Raw genomic sequence first — 16,970 nt, 5'->3', positions numbered from 1 at the left:
CTTTTTCCTATGCAAGGAAAGCAAATAAATATGAAACAACTTGACATAAAACTTAGATGTAAACTAAAGTCTAAAGAATAATCATGTTGAACATCTGCTTAAGTTTGGTCTTTTATGCTTAGCATTTTGCATGCTCCATTGGATGTGCATTTCAATATAACATCAGTGAAATAAGTGATACATTGCTACTTGATTTTCCTGTTTCCACCATCAGAAAGTCTTCATGTTAGATATAGCTGATAAACATCGACTTCCATTTAGATGAGAATTTGTTAAGCTTCCATCAAGTTCTTCAAAAGTTATCCAAAACTCACAATGTCACCCTACTGTATTTACTCGGAATTACAAAGTTTCTCTTCCTCTCTAAAACAATTCACTTTCTCAATTATCAGAATACTATCTTCCACTGCCAAAATTAATAGGTGCAAATGTAAGTTCTCTAACAATTGGCATTAGCAGTAAGAGATAAGCCAGCCCTTCTAGGTGGGTAACCATAACTATAAGCACAGTCACCTTACGTGACTGGATCAGGAGTAGTAATTCTATTTAAGGCAGCCTTGGGACAACAATGCAAGCCTGTGGCTGTGGCTCCAAGCAGCACTCCTGACCTGTGACTTATACATTAGTTACTAGCTTAGGCTTCCTTAGGCTGCCATACCCAGGCTGCTATTTTGGTTTCTGTCTGGCTCCAGAGCCACTGTATACAACCCCATTGCTCCCACCACTTACTCCTGCTTCCCGGGGGCTCCAGTGAAGACCTGTTAGTCCCACACATTCACAGCTTTTCATCCAGTTACTATTTTCAGATGGGAATCATCAAAGTTCCCTCCATTGTCCCAGGTTCTGAAGGTTCATAACATAGAGTTGATACGATAAGGCTGACATACTTATGTTTCAGTAAAACACGAGCAGTACAGAAATTTCATAGCCCAAATTCATTAGTTATGCATACATAATCTCATTAGTGACAGTCCAAAAACCATGACTCAGGTCTCTGAAAGCCTGAGAATGACACAAAGTCTACAAGACTGAATTATTCATCTCTGTTCTTCTGTTTAAGAACGTTTGGCTTGCCTCAATCTTTACTGTACAATCCTGAGGATTAAAAACATTTCATCAGAGAAAGCTGATGTTCATCCATGCTTACTCACTTCTAGGAACTGAAGCTTCATCAAAGCAACCAACTGCCCTACTGCTCCCTGCAAAGAACGCTTCAGAAACACTCTGCACTTTGTCTCCTTAACATCATCTACAGAAATGAAAGTAAAAAAGTACCTTGGCTGTTTAGAAGGAAACAGGCAAAAAGACAAACTGGAAGGATGTCATTTAAGTGCTAATATTAATACCATTTTCATGTAGCATGTCACGCAGCAGCTAGATGACTGATATTCATGTTCTTTCTTAGGAGCAGCTAATAATATATCTTACCCCTCCTTTACAAAACAACTCTTTTCCAGAGTTCTAACATAGATTAAGTTATGACAACATAAACCCAACAGACTTCAGAGTCATGCTACTGAAAAACACAGCAAAGAAGGAAGATTCCATCTCCATCCAGGTCATTGAGGACAAATGAGCTATATAAGCTGACATTCCTAGATTTTGCCAAAAGACAAAGAAAATCAATAGTATCTTGAGTGACCAGCAATCATCTTTAATCAAACCAAACAACTGGTTGAGAACTCTCCTGTGATAATATCAGATCTGTTAATGCAGTAAAATATGATGTGCTACAAAACAGATAAATGGTTTCCTTTGAAGGATCAAGATGGCATTTATTACAAAAATACTTGTAATAAGATGATATACAGAGAAGAGAAAATACTTTGGGTATATTCACTTGTTCTGTAAGCCCAAAGCCATAAGTAAGTAAACATGAATCTCTATTCAATCCATATTTTCATATTTTACAGATCCAGACCACAAGCAAGGATATATTGAAAGAAGTAGATCTGATAATTAAAAAAGAAGCAACACAAGACTGCAGCTTAAGCACACAGCTTCAGAAAACTTTGGTTTTGCAACCTTGACTTGAGGCATCTGTCCTTGTTTCCTTCAGCAGGAAAACTTGAATCATGCTTTTCAAGAAAGCTTACCTTTCATTCATAACATCTCTGTTTCTTTTAATGAAAGAAAGACATTTGTATAGAATTTAAGGGAAATATTCTGATAAATATAAAACCTAAGTACTGAACTAAAAAGAATTGTTCTGAGATTTTTTTTGTGTGTGTTAAGCAATACTGTAAAAAAAATGTCAAACTGCATTTAGAATATTTAAAATAAAAACTGACTGTGACTACTTTATTAAGAATCTATTAAGTGTTCTTAATGAAAAGGGGGGGTAGAAAGAAGTTCTGTGCAGGAATCCTAGAAGACCAAGTATCAAAAAAACTAGTGGAATGTGCAGCCCAGTGAAAGGTTCAGTATCTAATGATAACAGCACAGCAGTGATTCAAAAGCAAATAAATCCTGCTAGAATGAAAAATCAATGAGCTTTGAGAAATTCTGACAATGAAAAGGTCTCTCTCCGTGTGAGATCAAGTGGAGAAGCCCCATTAACAGAGCAGCCATCTGCTTTTTCCTGCTTCTTACGTACTGTGCAACCATTTATGCTACTTTCTCCTACATCGATACAGAGGCATCCACAATAGAGCAAATAGGTCCAAACCTTGCAAAAAAAACCACCTTGGGTGACACAGATGGGAGCCAGAGAACAGCCTTTAAAAACAAAAAGCAGAGCATTTGCAAATCACAGACACAACTTCAGCTGGCTGCACGCAAGATCTCCGGTGACAGGGAACCAACAAATGCACAAGGCTCTGAGCTCACATATCCCATTGAAGAAACCAACTGTTCACACACCCAGAAAGCAAACATTTGTGGAAGATCTTTTGAAAGAGCACTATCTGACACAACAGTTAGTATGGAGTTTAAAGAAATCAACAGTTTCACGTCAAACAGATAATACGATTTCCATGAACACTGCTAAAGAAAACCACTTTGGAGGTGAAGAAAAAAAACTGTTATTGACTTATGTCCCTCTTCAGTTGCCTCCTGTAACTGCCTACCAGGTCAGTGCCTTTCGAGGCACAAGGAACGTTTCTCATGTAGAGACTGAAGTGCACAACATGGTGTAAGAGATTTTACAAGAGGTTTGGTGCAACGAGAAGGGACTAGATAACAGAAGCTTAAAAGAGAAAGTTTAAAAAATAAAAAAATTAAAATCCCACACTGTTGTATACTAAATTGGCTTTGGTTCATTCCCTGAAGGTGACGCTCACGATAAACTCCAGTGCAATGAGTGGTTTGGATTTGGTGTCTGTTTTATCTGATGGTTGAAGTCTTGCTATAAGAATGTAAACATTCAGGTTTTATTCCTCGTAATTCCTGCTTTTCATGCCTTTCGAAGCAACAAAATATTTGGGAAATTAATTATTAAAAAGTTAAAGAAATGCATAATATCTGCAATATAATTAAACATCTGCATTTACTCAAACACCCCAAATAAAGCTGGGTTCTTAATCCCAGTCAGTCATGTGAATGGTACACTGTGGAGGAAAATAATGAATGTTTTGGCTACAGCACTAATTCTTTTAAGTGAATAAATATATTTGCTTTAAAAGTAATACAAAACATGCATATTCCTGTCCACATTCTCAAGATCTGTCTCTTCTTCCCCATCCTGTACTTAATGTACAAACGTTTCTTCAATTTAGTACTGTTACACAGCTAATTAAGAGGGTATACTAGTTCTTTACCACTAGCATTCAGATCTGTTTCTCTTCAACAAACAATATTCTTCAAAACTGAGAGTATAATATGAGCAGACTGACTTTATAAGGTTCTCAAGTTTATGACATGAGAAAAACATTTTCTCATTCTATAAATTCCAATGATTTATTTTAAACTGAATTTTCCAGCCCCATTGATGAACTTACATGTACAATATTGGTTTACCTTTTAAACAGCAAAAGTAGTAATGCATCAGAAAGAAACAAACCCAACCACCCACCACTGGCTTTATGAGTTACAGTAAAAATCCAAACTGTAATTCACATAATTGCTGTCTGTATGTCTATTTTTTTTTCCTCTGAAATACCCTAAAATGCTAAAGTTTGCCATGGAATATAGATATACATCAAGCAAAACCGTGCTTTATGGTGATAAAGGGATGACAACAGTTTAAGAGATAAAAGTGCCTGTTTGCATCCCAGAAGAATGAACTGTAACCTCTTAGTAAGGAGGTTCAAAGTAAAGCTTACTTTAAAAAAAACCCAAACTTCTCTGTAAGCTACATATTTCTTACAGCTAAAAAGAATGCACAGTACTATCATGGCTTACTACCATTTCTCAGATGATTTCCAAATGTTTCATTACTCCATAGCATGGGATACAGTTTCTGATCCAGATGCTTAAAAGAACAAATCTAACAAAGAAACTTAATCTGAGCTAGACTTGGCAAATTTTCCAGAAAAGAAGTAGAATGATGTTTTGGAAGCTGCTCAAACAAAAGCCAAAATGGAAATATGCCTCTTTCAACCATACCCTAGGCTGCTGTTAAAAATAAAAGGACACTTATAGTTTCCACAAGTGTGAACTGCAGCTGAGGTTTATGAAATATAAAATGTAGATGTCAAAACTGCCCAAGAAAAGTTGTTTGCTTTTGTGATTTTTTTGTTTTTGTTTTTACTTTTATCTGAAGTTACAACAACCACTTTTTACACTGCATTAAAAAAAGTAATATATAAATGAAAGGTCTTACACGTAAAAGAAAAATTCTCTACCAGTTAGAATGAATATACTCATTAGTTTTATATGATTACGTCTGTAAAAATAGATCACACAGAAGGATATAAATGGGAGAAAACAGACATAAGTCCACTAAATAATCCGCGTGCTTCTATATGAACTTTAACCTGACCGTTTCAAAGCACTTAATGAGCACAAGCTAAACGTATGCAGAAGTTTTTTCCATTGACATATCAGGAAACCATAGGACAGAGAACTCAAAGACGTTCGGAGTCACGTACAATTTACGTGAATTCAAATGTGCTGAGGTATTGTTTTATCTGATAGTGTTCTTTCCTTCCCTGAAGACAGGCACGGCTAAATCTTTGTATAGCCACGCATCTATCTATAAACACCATAAAAATCTTTAAAATCGTGGCCAATTTTTTTTTATTATTATTATTTCAAGCCCTTCAGAGAGGAGAAAACCAAATTTATCCTTGGCTCCAATGACTTCAGGCAAAGAATTTGGCCAAACGTTTGTATTCCATCAAGAGGAAGAAACTATGAACTTAATAAAAATAACCAATACCATATACAAATTACATATGGAAGAATGGTGGTAATTGTCTGTCTTTCCACCCCCTACCTTATATTATTGCTGTATGGTAGCAATTTAAGGACTAGAAAAGTTCCCAAACTAGAATTCCTGCACTGAACGACCCAGACGTAGACACTACAGAAAATATTCCTGCACACTGCACGCCACAGCCTGTATGGGCTGGGATGTACTATAGAGTTTAATTATATAAATCTATCATATTTATGTCACACAACTTAATTTTCTTTTAATTTCCCAGAAATGAGAAATGCCTTACTGAACCCAGAGGTATCCAACTCAGAAAACATCTGCAACAAATCTAATTCACTCTTTCATTCTACTACAGCCACTTGGCTCTTAAAGTGTGAAAAATGGCTTTCACTTAGTAAAATTAGTGTCAAACTACTTGAAAGTACACTCACTTTAAGAATGAAAGTCAAATTGCAAATATTCTTACCTTGACTGGAGATTTGCGTTTTATGAGAACAGAAATTTACAAAAAGGTAGAGTTCAGTGTACAGAACTGATGAGAAGTTTCAGTGCATCTAGTGAACAAAAGCTCTGTGGCATTCAGATGCTTTAACAGTTTATAATTTAATTATGTAGAAATGTACAGTAAAACTTCAAAAAAGGACTCACATATAATAATGTGTATGAGATGTTTAGACTCATGTCAACGAATCATGGGGCTTTCAAATTTTTCCTGTGCATGATTGCTATTCTGTTTAGAATTCACACCCATAATGGCCAAGATATTTCCCATACTGATAACAAAGAGGGGTTTTGTTACTGGTGATCGAGGGGTCAGTGGCAGCTGCACTATGTGACTGACATAATCAGTATAAAATACCAGCTTGTCACAATGGATGCTCATTAGAATATAAAACAATCGGAATGTTGAATCTGTAATTTCAGCAGCTGCTACTGTACACTTCCCATAACTCAGTAAACTTCAGTTATCAGTGCAATAGCTTCCTGCTTTCCCAGATCTAGTTTTAATGATAAAACCCTTTGTGGGCTTATCCCATAAATTAGATTCCTGAAATGATCCAGTATAAAAACACTCCCACAAAGCAATGGTAATATTTTTAATCCAAACCATTCCAGAAATGCGTTTTCCAGTGCAGCTTCACAAAGAGCTGCCCTAACGCAACAGAGGACTATGTTGCTCTCACAGTCCAGCCTTGGATTTTAAGAAAAGAAATAAAAATCGGCCTATGAACTCCAAACTCTTCCTCCTCTGCCTGTGCTCTTTTTCTCATACCACTTCCACAGCAGCTCCACAGACTGGTGTGGATCCAAGCAGGCCCACTGCCAGTTACTTGGGTCCATCTAAACAATGCAGTCCTGAAGTGAGAAGGGCACAAGATTATTGATGCAAGACTACATCCAAAGAGCAATCGTCTGTCAGCACCAATGATAAAAGACATCCTCAGGTAAAGCATGTTGTATGGGATGCTGTGAAATCATCCTACAGTCCTTAAAGAAGCATACACACCTTCATGCCTCTAACCCAGGCAACAAAGAAAAATGGAAAAGAAAACATATCAATGCATTTACTGGCATCTCCTTATTTACCCTCATAATGACTCCTTACACACATGAAGACGTTTACAGAAGCTGAAGAAATGGTACTTCTGGAATGTCAATCAACTTGGCTGAGCACCATAAATTGTACCATGAAAACACCTGGAAGAAGAAATAGACTTGGTGACCTAAGAAGTCGGTTCTGTCACTGTGCTTTGTAAGCCCCCTTCTGCAGCCATCCTTATCTGATTAGAAGCTGCTCAAGAGTTCTCTCTCCTTGCCAGCAGCTATGGTAATATTCATCTGTCAACTTTTAATTATCTGGTACTGTAATTCGTGAGGCAGAGGAAAGTTCAAGTCTTAGAACACAACAAAAGCACAAACAACTGCAAAGTGGCACTCAGTGTCTGACATGTTTCTCACTAATGAGGATTTCGTTTTGCTTAAATATAGCCCTCAAAAAACTCAGTAAACAATAATATAGTCAGTCCCTTATACGTACGGCTTTCAGGCTTATCAAAGAATAATGCAAGAATGGATGTGATAGTAAATACAATGAAGATTTTGCAATGACAACATGGCATACACTTGTATCCATAGAGGCATTTAGTAAGACATCATTTGCCCTTATTTCCAGAGTCATAAACCCACTTCTTCTTTAATAAGGTACGTTCAGTAGCTTTAACAATATTCACAAAAAGGCTGCAAGCATTCCTTAAGTGAGAAGGTAGAATTATCCTGCAAGTACTTTTTTCAATGTGTTCCATGAAATTCAAGCTTTAGTGCCATCTGCAAACAGCAAAGAGTACAGAGAGAAGGAAAGACAGAAACAGCAGAAATGAATTCATTTTTGGTAAAGTGAAAATAAAAAGCACGGCGGATCCAAGGTTTCTTTCAGCCATATGCCCAATAGCTAACAACAGTGCAGTAGAAAGAAGTTGGTGTCTACATTAAAAACTTTCATTTTTATTTTTTGGAAGATATCTGTCCTTCATAAATATTCAGTAATGACCCATTAAACATGAAATGTTTAAAGAATAACCTCTGACTAACCTGCTCCATTTATTTTAGCTCCATATGCAGCAACCATTACACAGAAATAGTGCCAGCTGACATCAGCAACTATTCAAGACCAACCAAATGCAGTTATGACTCCAAAATTATTTAATGTAAGTAATGCTGAATGAACGGTATCATCCTGACTCCCAAAGATACCTATTTTGGTGTTCAAAGGTAATAAATAATTGCCAGCTAAGAATGCTTTTCTTCAGAAATACTCGCTGCATTTAGGTTAGATTGTCAACAACAAGTTAAGAAAGCATAAGCTGTTGTAATTGTTTTCATGATGCTTTTTGACAACAAATCTTGCATCTAAAATCTGACTACTCACAATTTCTAAACCAGATTATAAAGCTAAATCCATGCAAACCCTTAATGGATCAGGGTTTTATTTCTAGCACTGCAAAAACTTCAGTTGTGGCCAAGTCTTATCAGCTATGGTGGCAGACAGATTACAGAAGATGTGCCACGGATAAGTACGAAGCACCACCAGCTTAAACCAATTACACACTCAGCACAAAGTTGTCAAACTACAGACAAATGCCAAATCCTAACATTTAATTTCTATAATGCTTATGAATCTTAAGGAGACTTACACTGAAAAGAGAGCCTGTAATAAATGCAAGGACTGGGAAAACATAAGGTGGAAGGAACAGTACTGGGAAACGGAAGCTTTTAATGGTGTGTAAATAAGGGAACCGTGCTAATTGAAGAACTACCATTAAAGAATCTACACCATTTTTTATTTTACTGTAAGTCAACAGTTCAAGCTTACCTGCATTTATTCATTGGCTGACACACCTACTAAGTTATACCTTAAATTTGGTCAGCTGACAGTACTTTCTTACACAATAAGAAATAGCGTAAGCACGAAACGATCCATAGCTGTCCTAATTACTCCTTACAGGCAGGAAAATGTGTGATAAAATGCACGTTTTGTGATTCACTTCCTCTGATTTACTTGCTTCAGTGCTGTTAACCTGTACCTTCTGATGGTCTTTCACAGCACTCTTAGACTGGATAAAAAAATCTAGACAATCACTGTACCATTTAAGGCACATAATTAGCAATTATTTCATGCACACTTCACAATAATAATCTGTTACGTACTAAGGGGAAAGAAACATTAATGAGCTACTTCTGGTGCTGCTCTGTGTACTGTGTTTGCATAATAATGAGGTCCAATCTGCTGGAAAACACATAAAGGACAAATTAATAAGGTCGTCATTTTTGTCTAATGATGCTTAATACAGTTTTAGCAATCTGCTCAAGACAAAAGACGGTCACTCAGACATAGCCGATTATGCATTCGCGTGGCAGATGAAATCTTTATTAAACAGAATGATGAATCTGATTAACATGCGATAACAAATATACAGTCTGCGAAAATGACCGTGCCACCTCCTGCAAGCATCCCTCACGTCGACTATTAAGGCTTTACTCAGATTGAGGTCAGACTGGTATTCCCGATAGGCGCATTAAGATAAAAGTTTGCCAAATGTGGTAACATGATGAGCAAAACAATATCCTGTTATATAAAAGCTACTGCCTCAACAGCTGACTGTCTAATCACTGATAGCAACAACTCCTTAATAAGTTTAAAAACTTAATTGTCAAAGTTTCATTCACCTTTTAACATAGAGAAGAATTACATTAGCTTGGCTCAATCTTAAAGCACTCTGTGCTTCTGAAGTGCTGTCATTTACCAAATTGTTCTCATTGCACAAAGACCACAAACATGAATACACAATTACTTAGAGTCCTTTAAGGAACATAAATAACAATATGAACTTATATGCCACTGATGTCACATAAAGCCTGAATAACCTAATGGAGGTTTCTAGGTCAGTGGCTAGCATGTGATGTAATTGAATTTGTAGAAACGTAACAGCAAATCCAAAAATCTTATTTTCAATATGAACGCGTTATTTATATATAAGAAAGTGGGATCTCAAAAATAGATTTACAAAATTTAATTTGATAATCACACCTGCAATTTAACTCATGAAAATTACAGCATTACATCTAGTGGGTTACCAACCCTGGAAGTAAATCACAGATATCAAACCCAGTGATTCTACATTAAGCTTGTTTTGCTACATGATTTCTATTAAATGAATAATTCCTCATCTTCCAGAACCAACTGTACTTGATTTATAGGGAGAACATGACACAAAGTACTTTAAGATGACATACGACACCTCATGACAATGTACATGATTTAACATAGGGTAGGCAGCATTACAGACTACAAAGTTAATTTCATTACCAATATATTGCTCAACAACAGCAGGATCTGGTATTCAAAGATACATAACTGGGAGCTAAAACTGACTCAATCACACTTCTTCACTTTAATGCATGTATGTTTGCTCTGGCATATGGCAGCATATAACAAATCATAATTTAATACTCCCTTTACTTGTTCTACATGTCTTCGTTTACATTCACATACTCCCAATTAAAGAAAAACAGCCACTTGATTTAAAGCAAGGAGATGATGGAATTAAAGCTGTATTTACCTCTAACATCATTCATTCCCAGCCCATTCCGCCTTTCTAAATAAGTAACGTTATTTTTACCAAAGAGAAGGGTGGCTTCTCCACAACTCTCACATTCAAGTCATCTGCCATATAAATCTAGTCATGGCACATACAGTTTGCAACAGATCCAAAGGAGAGATGTCAGTTCTGACAATTGTTTCACAGGTCTATTGAAGATAATGGGATTTTTTTTTCCCCCTCGAGTCTCTTTGAAACAAAGAGGTGCATTAAGAGATTAGATACGTTTCTACTGAAAGCCACCAGCTTGCAGAATGACTCCCCAAAGCCAGATGTGGTCTTTTTTAGCCCGTGTTGCTCTTCCCTAGCCTAGGAGCTAACCAAGATTTCTTTCCACTGAATGGAAATAGAGCATAAGAAGAGAAAGAGGCATATTCAGGAAACATAACAATTAACCACATGTTTCTAGGTAAAGAAACAGAGGAAGTCAAGAGCTGCAGGTATGCAAAGAGCACAACACTTGTTTATGTCACACTAGCAAAAACACATACTTGTAAACCCAATACCAGCTGATTACACATTTGTACCTGCTGCACCTGGTATGAAGGGCAGCCCCATCCCCCTTCAATTGCCTGCATGGAGAGCTGCATGAATGAAACTGCTGACACTGTTCAGTTTGGACAGCTAGTATTGAAAAACATCAAAGTGAAATTAAATTTGATTATGTATCATAAATTAAATTCAATTATCTTTCTACCCACAATATAAATGGAGGAAAATTCAGGAGATAGGTATCCTAAGGTTATTTGCAAAGTTCATTCAGGATGAATCCTGTCTTTATCTTAAAGCAAAGAATTATTAAATGTACAATAAAGTATACATACCTTTCTCATCTAGATTTCAAAGAGTTCTATTGACTCTTTGCTAACAGTGTTTGCTAACCTTATTGGAAACACAATACACAATTTTTTTCTTGTTAACCCCTTTAGACCTTATCCATGTTAACTATTCAGAGTCCGGTTAATAGTTTTGTGTCTGATGCATATCTGATGCTTTGTTCTGATTTTCCCTTCATGAAAGACATGGATAGCTGCTGCCTCTTTTCCTATCCCTCTTCATAAGGCATAATACTACAGACATGGCATCAAATTAGATGTAAATAATGACAAATGTATTAAGGTATCTGAATTCAGTTTTTAATATTGAAAATAATTTCAAATCTCTGTGGTAGAAATCAGATGAAATAATATATAATTAGTCTAGGTAAAATTTTCATACTATCTTTAAAAGAAATGATGTTTTAATATTTACTATCACTCAGTAATCATTCTAATATACAAAATAAACCAATTTACTTACCCATGACTGTGCTTTATTGCTGAAATGAGTAACCTCAGCTCCTATCAAAGGGCATGGAGACACTGACTGGACGAGGCAGTTCCTGCACTGTAAGTAACTTGTCAGAGAATATTCCTTCTCATTCCAAACAGCATTTAAAGATAAACTGGCATTCGTGCCTTTCAGAAAAAAAAGAGATGCTCAACATCAGCATTGAGATATTCTAAAGAAGAGATTCTAAGCTGCACTTCACAATTCAAAACTTAATTTTCATATTTTAGCTGAAATCTACATGGTAAGGATTTTTTACTCATCTCTGCAAATCTAGTAGAATTTAAAATAGAGCTTTTGTGACAAAACTCATACACAGTTGTGCCATGCTAATAGTAGAACTGCCCACGCACTTGCAAATACCAGTACTTTCCTTCTGGCTTCTGTCACCTGAATGTTGCTAAAGGATCACACACTTCATAGTCTGATACCGAGCTTCATTTCCTATCAAACACACCACAGCTACAGAGACCCACTTTATATATCCACTGTGTCTGGGTATGCGCCTCTAATTCATGGAGTTTTATTTGTTATAAGGAATATGAACAATTCTCTGTTTGCTATCCTTATACTTTCTTTTTGATCAGAATATTATGTAAGGACGTGAGGACTTTGGGAATGGAGAGGAGGACTGGTCCAGATAAGAGAAAGTAGTGTTGCTGTTTTTTTTTTTCCCAAGTCAGACTGTCAGTATCTGATTCTTCAACTTCCACATTTCTGGTCCCCAGCAAGAATCCACCTCTGACCCACAAGGTTTTCTGCCTATCAGTTCTCCAGCTGAATTCTGTGCCTTTACAGTAAGGTTCTGCTGTTTTCAGCTTCCTCACTCCATAAAACAATCAAAGTTCTCCTCATAAGATTTGAATTATCTTCCTCAATTATCTATAGGTCAAAGACACAGTACGTGGCTGATGTTTTTGTCACTAATGTCTTTCAGCATGGTAATACTGCTTTATTGATTGCTTCAACCTTTCAATATTTCCTGAGATTTTCAGAAATGTTCACAAGCTTTGGCAAAAGGACACAAACACTGCATTGTAGGTACTGGATATTTGAAAGACGCGATACTTTGATTTAAGTAATAATGCCATCTCCTTCAAGGAGAAAGCAAATGGCCAGAGAATTTCCTTCACACCCAGAGAAGCACTGCTGGTCATTGGACTTCCTTTGAGCTTCTATAAACTTATGCAGAAACAATGGAAAAGTGTCTCAATTAAAGAACCAATGCAAACTCAACTACCACAGTGGCAATAAAACATAATATCATAAAATGAATTATCTCTCAGCAGAAACATAATGAAGCAAGATGCCAGAGAGGTGGAGATCAGAAAAATCAAGTCAGGGTTACACAGCAACAGGTAACTGAAAAATCAATACCAAGATCTTACTGACACAAAGAAAGCAATGATTGCAGCACCCACACTTAGCCAATGGCTAACAAAGAAAACAAGTAGAGGGTACATTTTATAACTTGGTATTGTGTCGCTCAAAAGGAGGAAATTTCCTAATAAGGAAAATTTAAAAAAAAAAAAGATTTAGTACAGCTTTGAACGTTTTATATAACAATTTAATGAAAGACAGGTTGCAGACTTTTTTGAATGCTCAGATGTTTCTCTTGGCTCATAAATATTTTCCAGTAAAAATATCTGCAAAACTTCTATAAGTATATTGGAGAGTAAGTATTAGTGGGGCAAAAGACTTGTACTGGTCCTCTCAATAGAAGGAAATTTCATATGTAGAGCAAGAGAGAAAAACATTACCAAAATCAGGAGTACTTGGAGGAAATGAAAAGTGTTTCTTCTAAAGCTAAAGGGCTTGACAAGTACTAAGTGTCATTTACCAGTAATCAGTAAAATTTACCTTTGCTTTTCACTGGCATCTGATAAATCTTCAAAGTTTCTTTAAGATGACTGAGACTCGCAACATCTGAGATTACCAACATCAAGTTGTCATCATCTGAAGTGACATCTAGTCCACATGTACAGTTATTAATGGACTCCTTACTTCTTACATGAGTATTTCTGAAGAGTTTCAAGATTATTTTCAGCTCAATATCACCATAACAAGTTTTTCTCAAAATGTCTACAATATAGAAAGTAGGGTGTAAGACTTACATATGCACATGGCTTTGAATACAGCACTGTTTAAACGTACTGCAAACTTTCCACATTTACAAGACGGTAATTTAGGCCCTGATCCAATACCGACTGAAGTCAGTGAAAAGACTTCTATTAATGTAAATGGACGTTGGAAGAGGGCCTTAATTTTATTTTTTTAATGCATCCAAAATTTGCTTTTCAACAGATAGTTTTCCTTTTGCTTTAACTCCCAAATTGACTGAGTTTGATTTCATTTTGAATAGTCACATACTTAAAATTTTCTTCAAGCCATGGCAGATTATTATGTTTTAAAATTCTCAACTGACATTTGAAATTCAATTTAAACAGCATTAAACTTCTTGCTGACAATGGACACCATGGTAACTTAGCACTGAAGAACCTCAGCAATTCTTAGTGATTTTATTTAACACATAGGATTGCTTCAAGAGCTTTTCTTCTTGCTACTATCTCTTCTTTGATGCCAGTTCTGTAACTGTTTCATCACTTAATGAGCTTCTGGGGCCTTAAAGAAGGGATGTGTAAAGACCCCATAGCATAGCGGTTGCTGTAAGCATAACTCTGGGTAAGAAACAGGTCTTTGCTCATGTCTCCATCTCAATCTTCTTATCATTTCTAGCACTACCCAAAAATCCAGCATTCTGGCTTTCTTTCAAGCTCCAGAGTTGTACTTCAATGCATACAAAGTCTTCTTACCTTTAGGTTTTTAAAACCGGGATCAGTTAAATCCACACTAAAACAACAATCATAAAAAGATTCCTACATTCTCCAGGAAGACAATTATTTCATATATTAAGTGTATTAAGCACCTACTTCTAATTGTTTCTGCATGTAACCGGTGACAAGACCCTATAATTAGATCATTACCACATACGGCCCAATAGACAGAAAATACAGGGCATTTTTTAAAAAGTAGAAGAGTTATTACCAGTATCAGCTTTTAGACTTCCCTGAACTGAAGAACCTCACAAAAATAGTAGAGGCAATTTTAGAACACATTTAGTTCACATTTCTTAAAATGTACCAGCGGAGGGCAAAAGAGCGAGCTGAACTAACATGATGTAGGTTACATAGGGAAGAACAACAATGTGATCCTATGGTTCCAGTTTGTCAGTAAAACTCTTGAAGGCTTCATTACAACTTGTATTAGTTCCCTAGAGTTACTGTGCCTAGATACTACCAACTGGTAGCAAATTAACACCTAATCCTAAGAAACAACACACCCCAGTGAATGGGTGTCTGCGTTACAAATAACCTCTTTCAGCCTTCCATAATACCAGGATCAGTTGCCTTCAGTTAACTCTTCAATGCCACTCAGACTCCCATTGAATTTCAAGATAAATCAATATATCTGGAACACAACCAAGCAAGATAAATCTGTCCGCAAAACTACATTAAGAGTAATTTATTTTCTCTGAAATATCACTTAGAATTTCCAGTAGAGAAGTTAACCCATTATTCTAAAATACTTCCTCAGTAACCAACACCATGAAAATAAAAGGGTTAAGAATCCTACAGTTCCCAGCCTGAAACAAACAAGCAGTTGCATAGGTCTTACCTTCTGCTTTTGGTAGTATTTCTGCTCCGCAGACAATACAATAAAGTCCTCTCTTGCAAGGATGCTGTTGATTTTCCTTCTAATAAGCCAATATATGAGTTAACGTCAATAGTCCTTTGTATATACTAGCTGTGCATGTATGTATATTTAAGGATTTTAAATATAAACACATTAATAAATTCATCAAAATTACTTGAGATACGAAATGCTCAAATTTATTCAATTCTATGTTTATCATTTATATTAATTCATAATATAGTAAATGCTGAAATCATTTCACCTAACCTAAGTAGAAATAGCTTTGTACAAAACGAGATATTACACAGTCAATAATGCTGCAGACTATCAGAGATTTAGGCTGGAATTTTGCAGAGGAATCTTGAAAAATGGTCAACTACCCTGTTTCAATACGATTATGTTCTTATACTGCAAGTCATAAAATCATTAAGGCTGGAAAAGAACTCTAACATCATTAAGTACAACCGTCAACCCCACCCTAAAAATTACCTTTGAACCAGAAATTGGAAGCATGGCTTCTACTGAGGCAGGAATCCCATCTACAGTGGCTTACAAGCTTGAGTCTACATGCCTGCAATAGCTATGGCTTCCATCTATGCTAAGAGGACTTGGTAACACTTGGCCTTTTTGTTTCACGAGAAAAACAAGGGTTTCTATCAAGTGTAAAGACCTAGAGCAAAACCATACAGACTACAAATACACTGTTGCTGTGTGTTTATCTAGGTATCATTTAAAAGATTATATATAGAATGTATTTCTCCCTTAACATTCAACAGTAACCACTTCAACATTGATACTTTATCTATAGGGTACCTTTCTTTCACAGGTGTTGCCACTTGCCCTAACAGTAGCTTTTCCTCTTCTGTACTGTCTCTGAACTTTCAGTCCTTCAATAAAGTCAAGATGTCATGATTAGACATAAGAGATCATGCCAACCTAATATATACATGAATTTTCAGTAATATAGCTTTCCTACATTTGGGAAATCAAACAACCCTAAGAAAATTGGTTGATTTTGCTTCCCTTCCACTTGCAGACTGGCAGCAGGGTATTTAATATTCTAAATTGCCATAATTTTTTTAACAAAAGAAAACAAATATTCTTACCACTAGAATATAGGTGTTATAATACTAGATGTTATAATTAGATAGAAGGATGAACAAAGATGGAATTTATACAGCTTTTACACCAAAAGAAACTTCTCCTCTTCCTCCTCCTCCACCCTCTCCCCCATATCCTGTGGGACAGTTCTGTCCAGAAGCCAGTCCCACAGAGAGCTGCAACCACCTTACTAAGTCCTGATAATCAATTACTTAAATTTTAGATTTAAATTATCTATGCTTATCTTTAGATATGTTTTATGTTAAAATGGCTCCCAATGTTAGAGCTTGCTTCTACCCTATGAAGTGGGAGCATGGACGTAGTTACGAAGATTATGAGAATTCTATAAACCTACACGTGAACCTTAAATG

At 36.1% G+C, this 16,970-nt stretch overlaps 1 protein-coding gene across 5 annotated transcripts in view; it reads right to left on the bottom strand.

The window, feature by feature from the left end:
* The window catches only part of BRIP1 (BRCA1 interacting protein C-terminal helicase 1), a 117,741-nt gene that overhangs the window by 51,366 nt on the left and 49,405 nt on the right, over positions 1-16,970 (bottom strand). For all 5 annotated transcript variants that reach the window (XM_040650090.2, XM_040650091.2, XM_040650089.2 and 2 more), the window contains exons 21-24: positions 16,312-16,385; positions 15,481-15,559; positions 13,666-13,887; positions 11,776-11,933 (exon numbers count right to left, since the gene is read on the bottom strand). In XM_040650090.2, the coding sequence (XP_040506024.1) occupies positions 11,776-11,933; positions 13,666-13,887; positions 15,481-15,559; positions 16,312-16,385 (533 nt within the window). The remainder of the gene's footprint in view (positions 1-11,775; positions 11,934-13,665; positions 13,888-15,480; positions 15,560-16,311; positions 16,386-16,970) is intronic.

This window comes from Gallus gallus, chromosome 19 (assembly GCF_016699485.2).
Source record: "Gallus gallus isolate bGalGal1 chromosome 19, bGalGal1.mat.broiler.GRCg7b, whole genome shotgun sequence".
Lineage (NCBI taxonomy): Eukaryota > Metazoa > Chordata > Aves > Galliformes > Phasianidae > Gallus > Gallus gallus.
The sequence above is the reverse complement of the archived record's forward strand: the minus strand, read 5'-3'. Positions and strand labels throughout refer to the sequence as shown.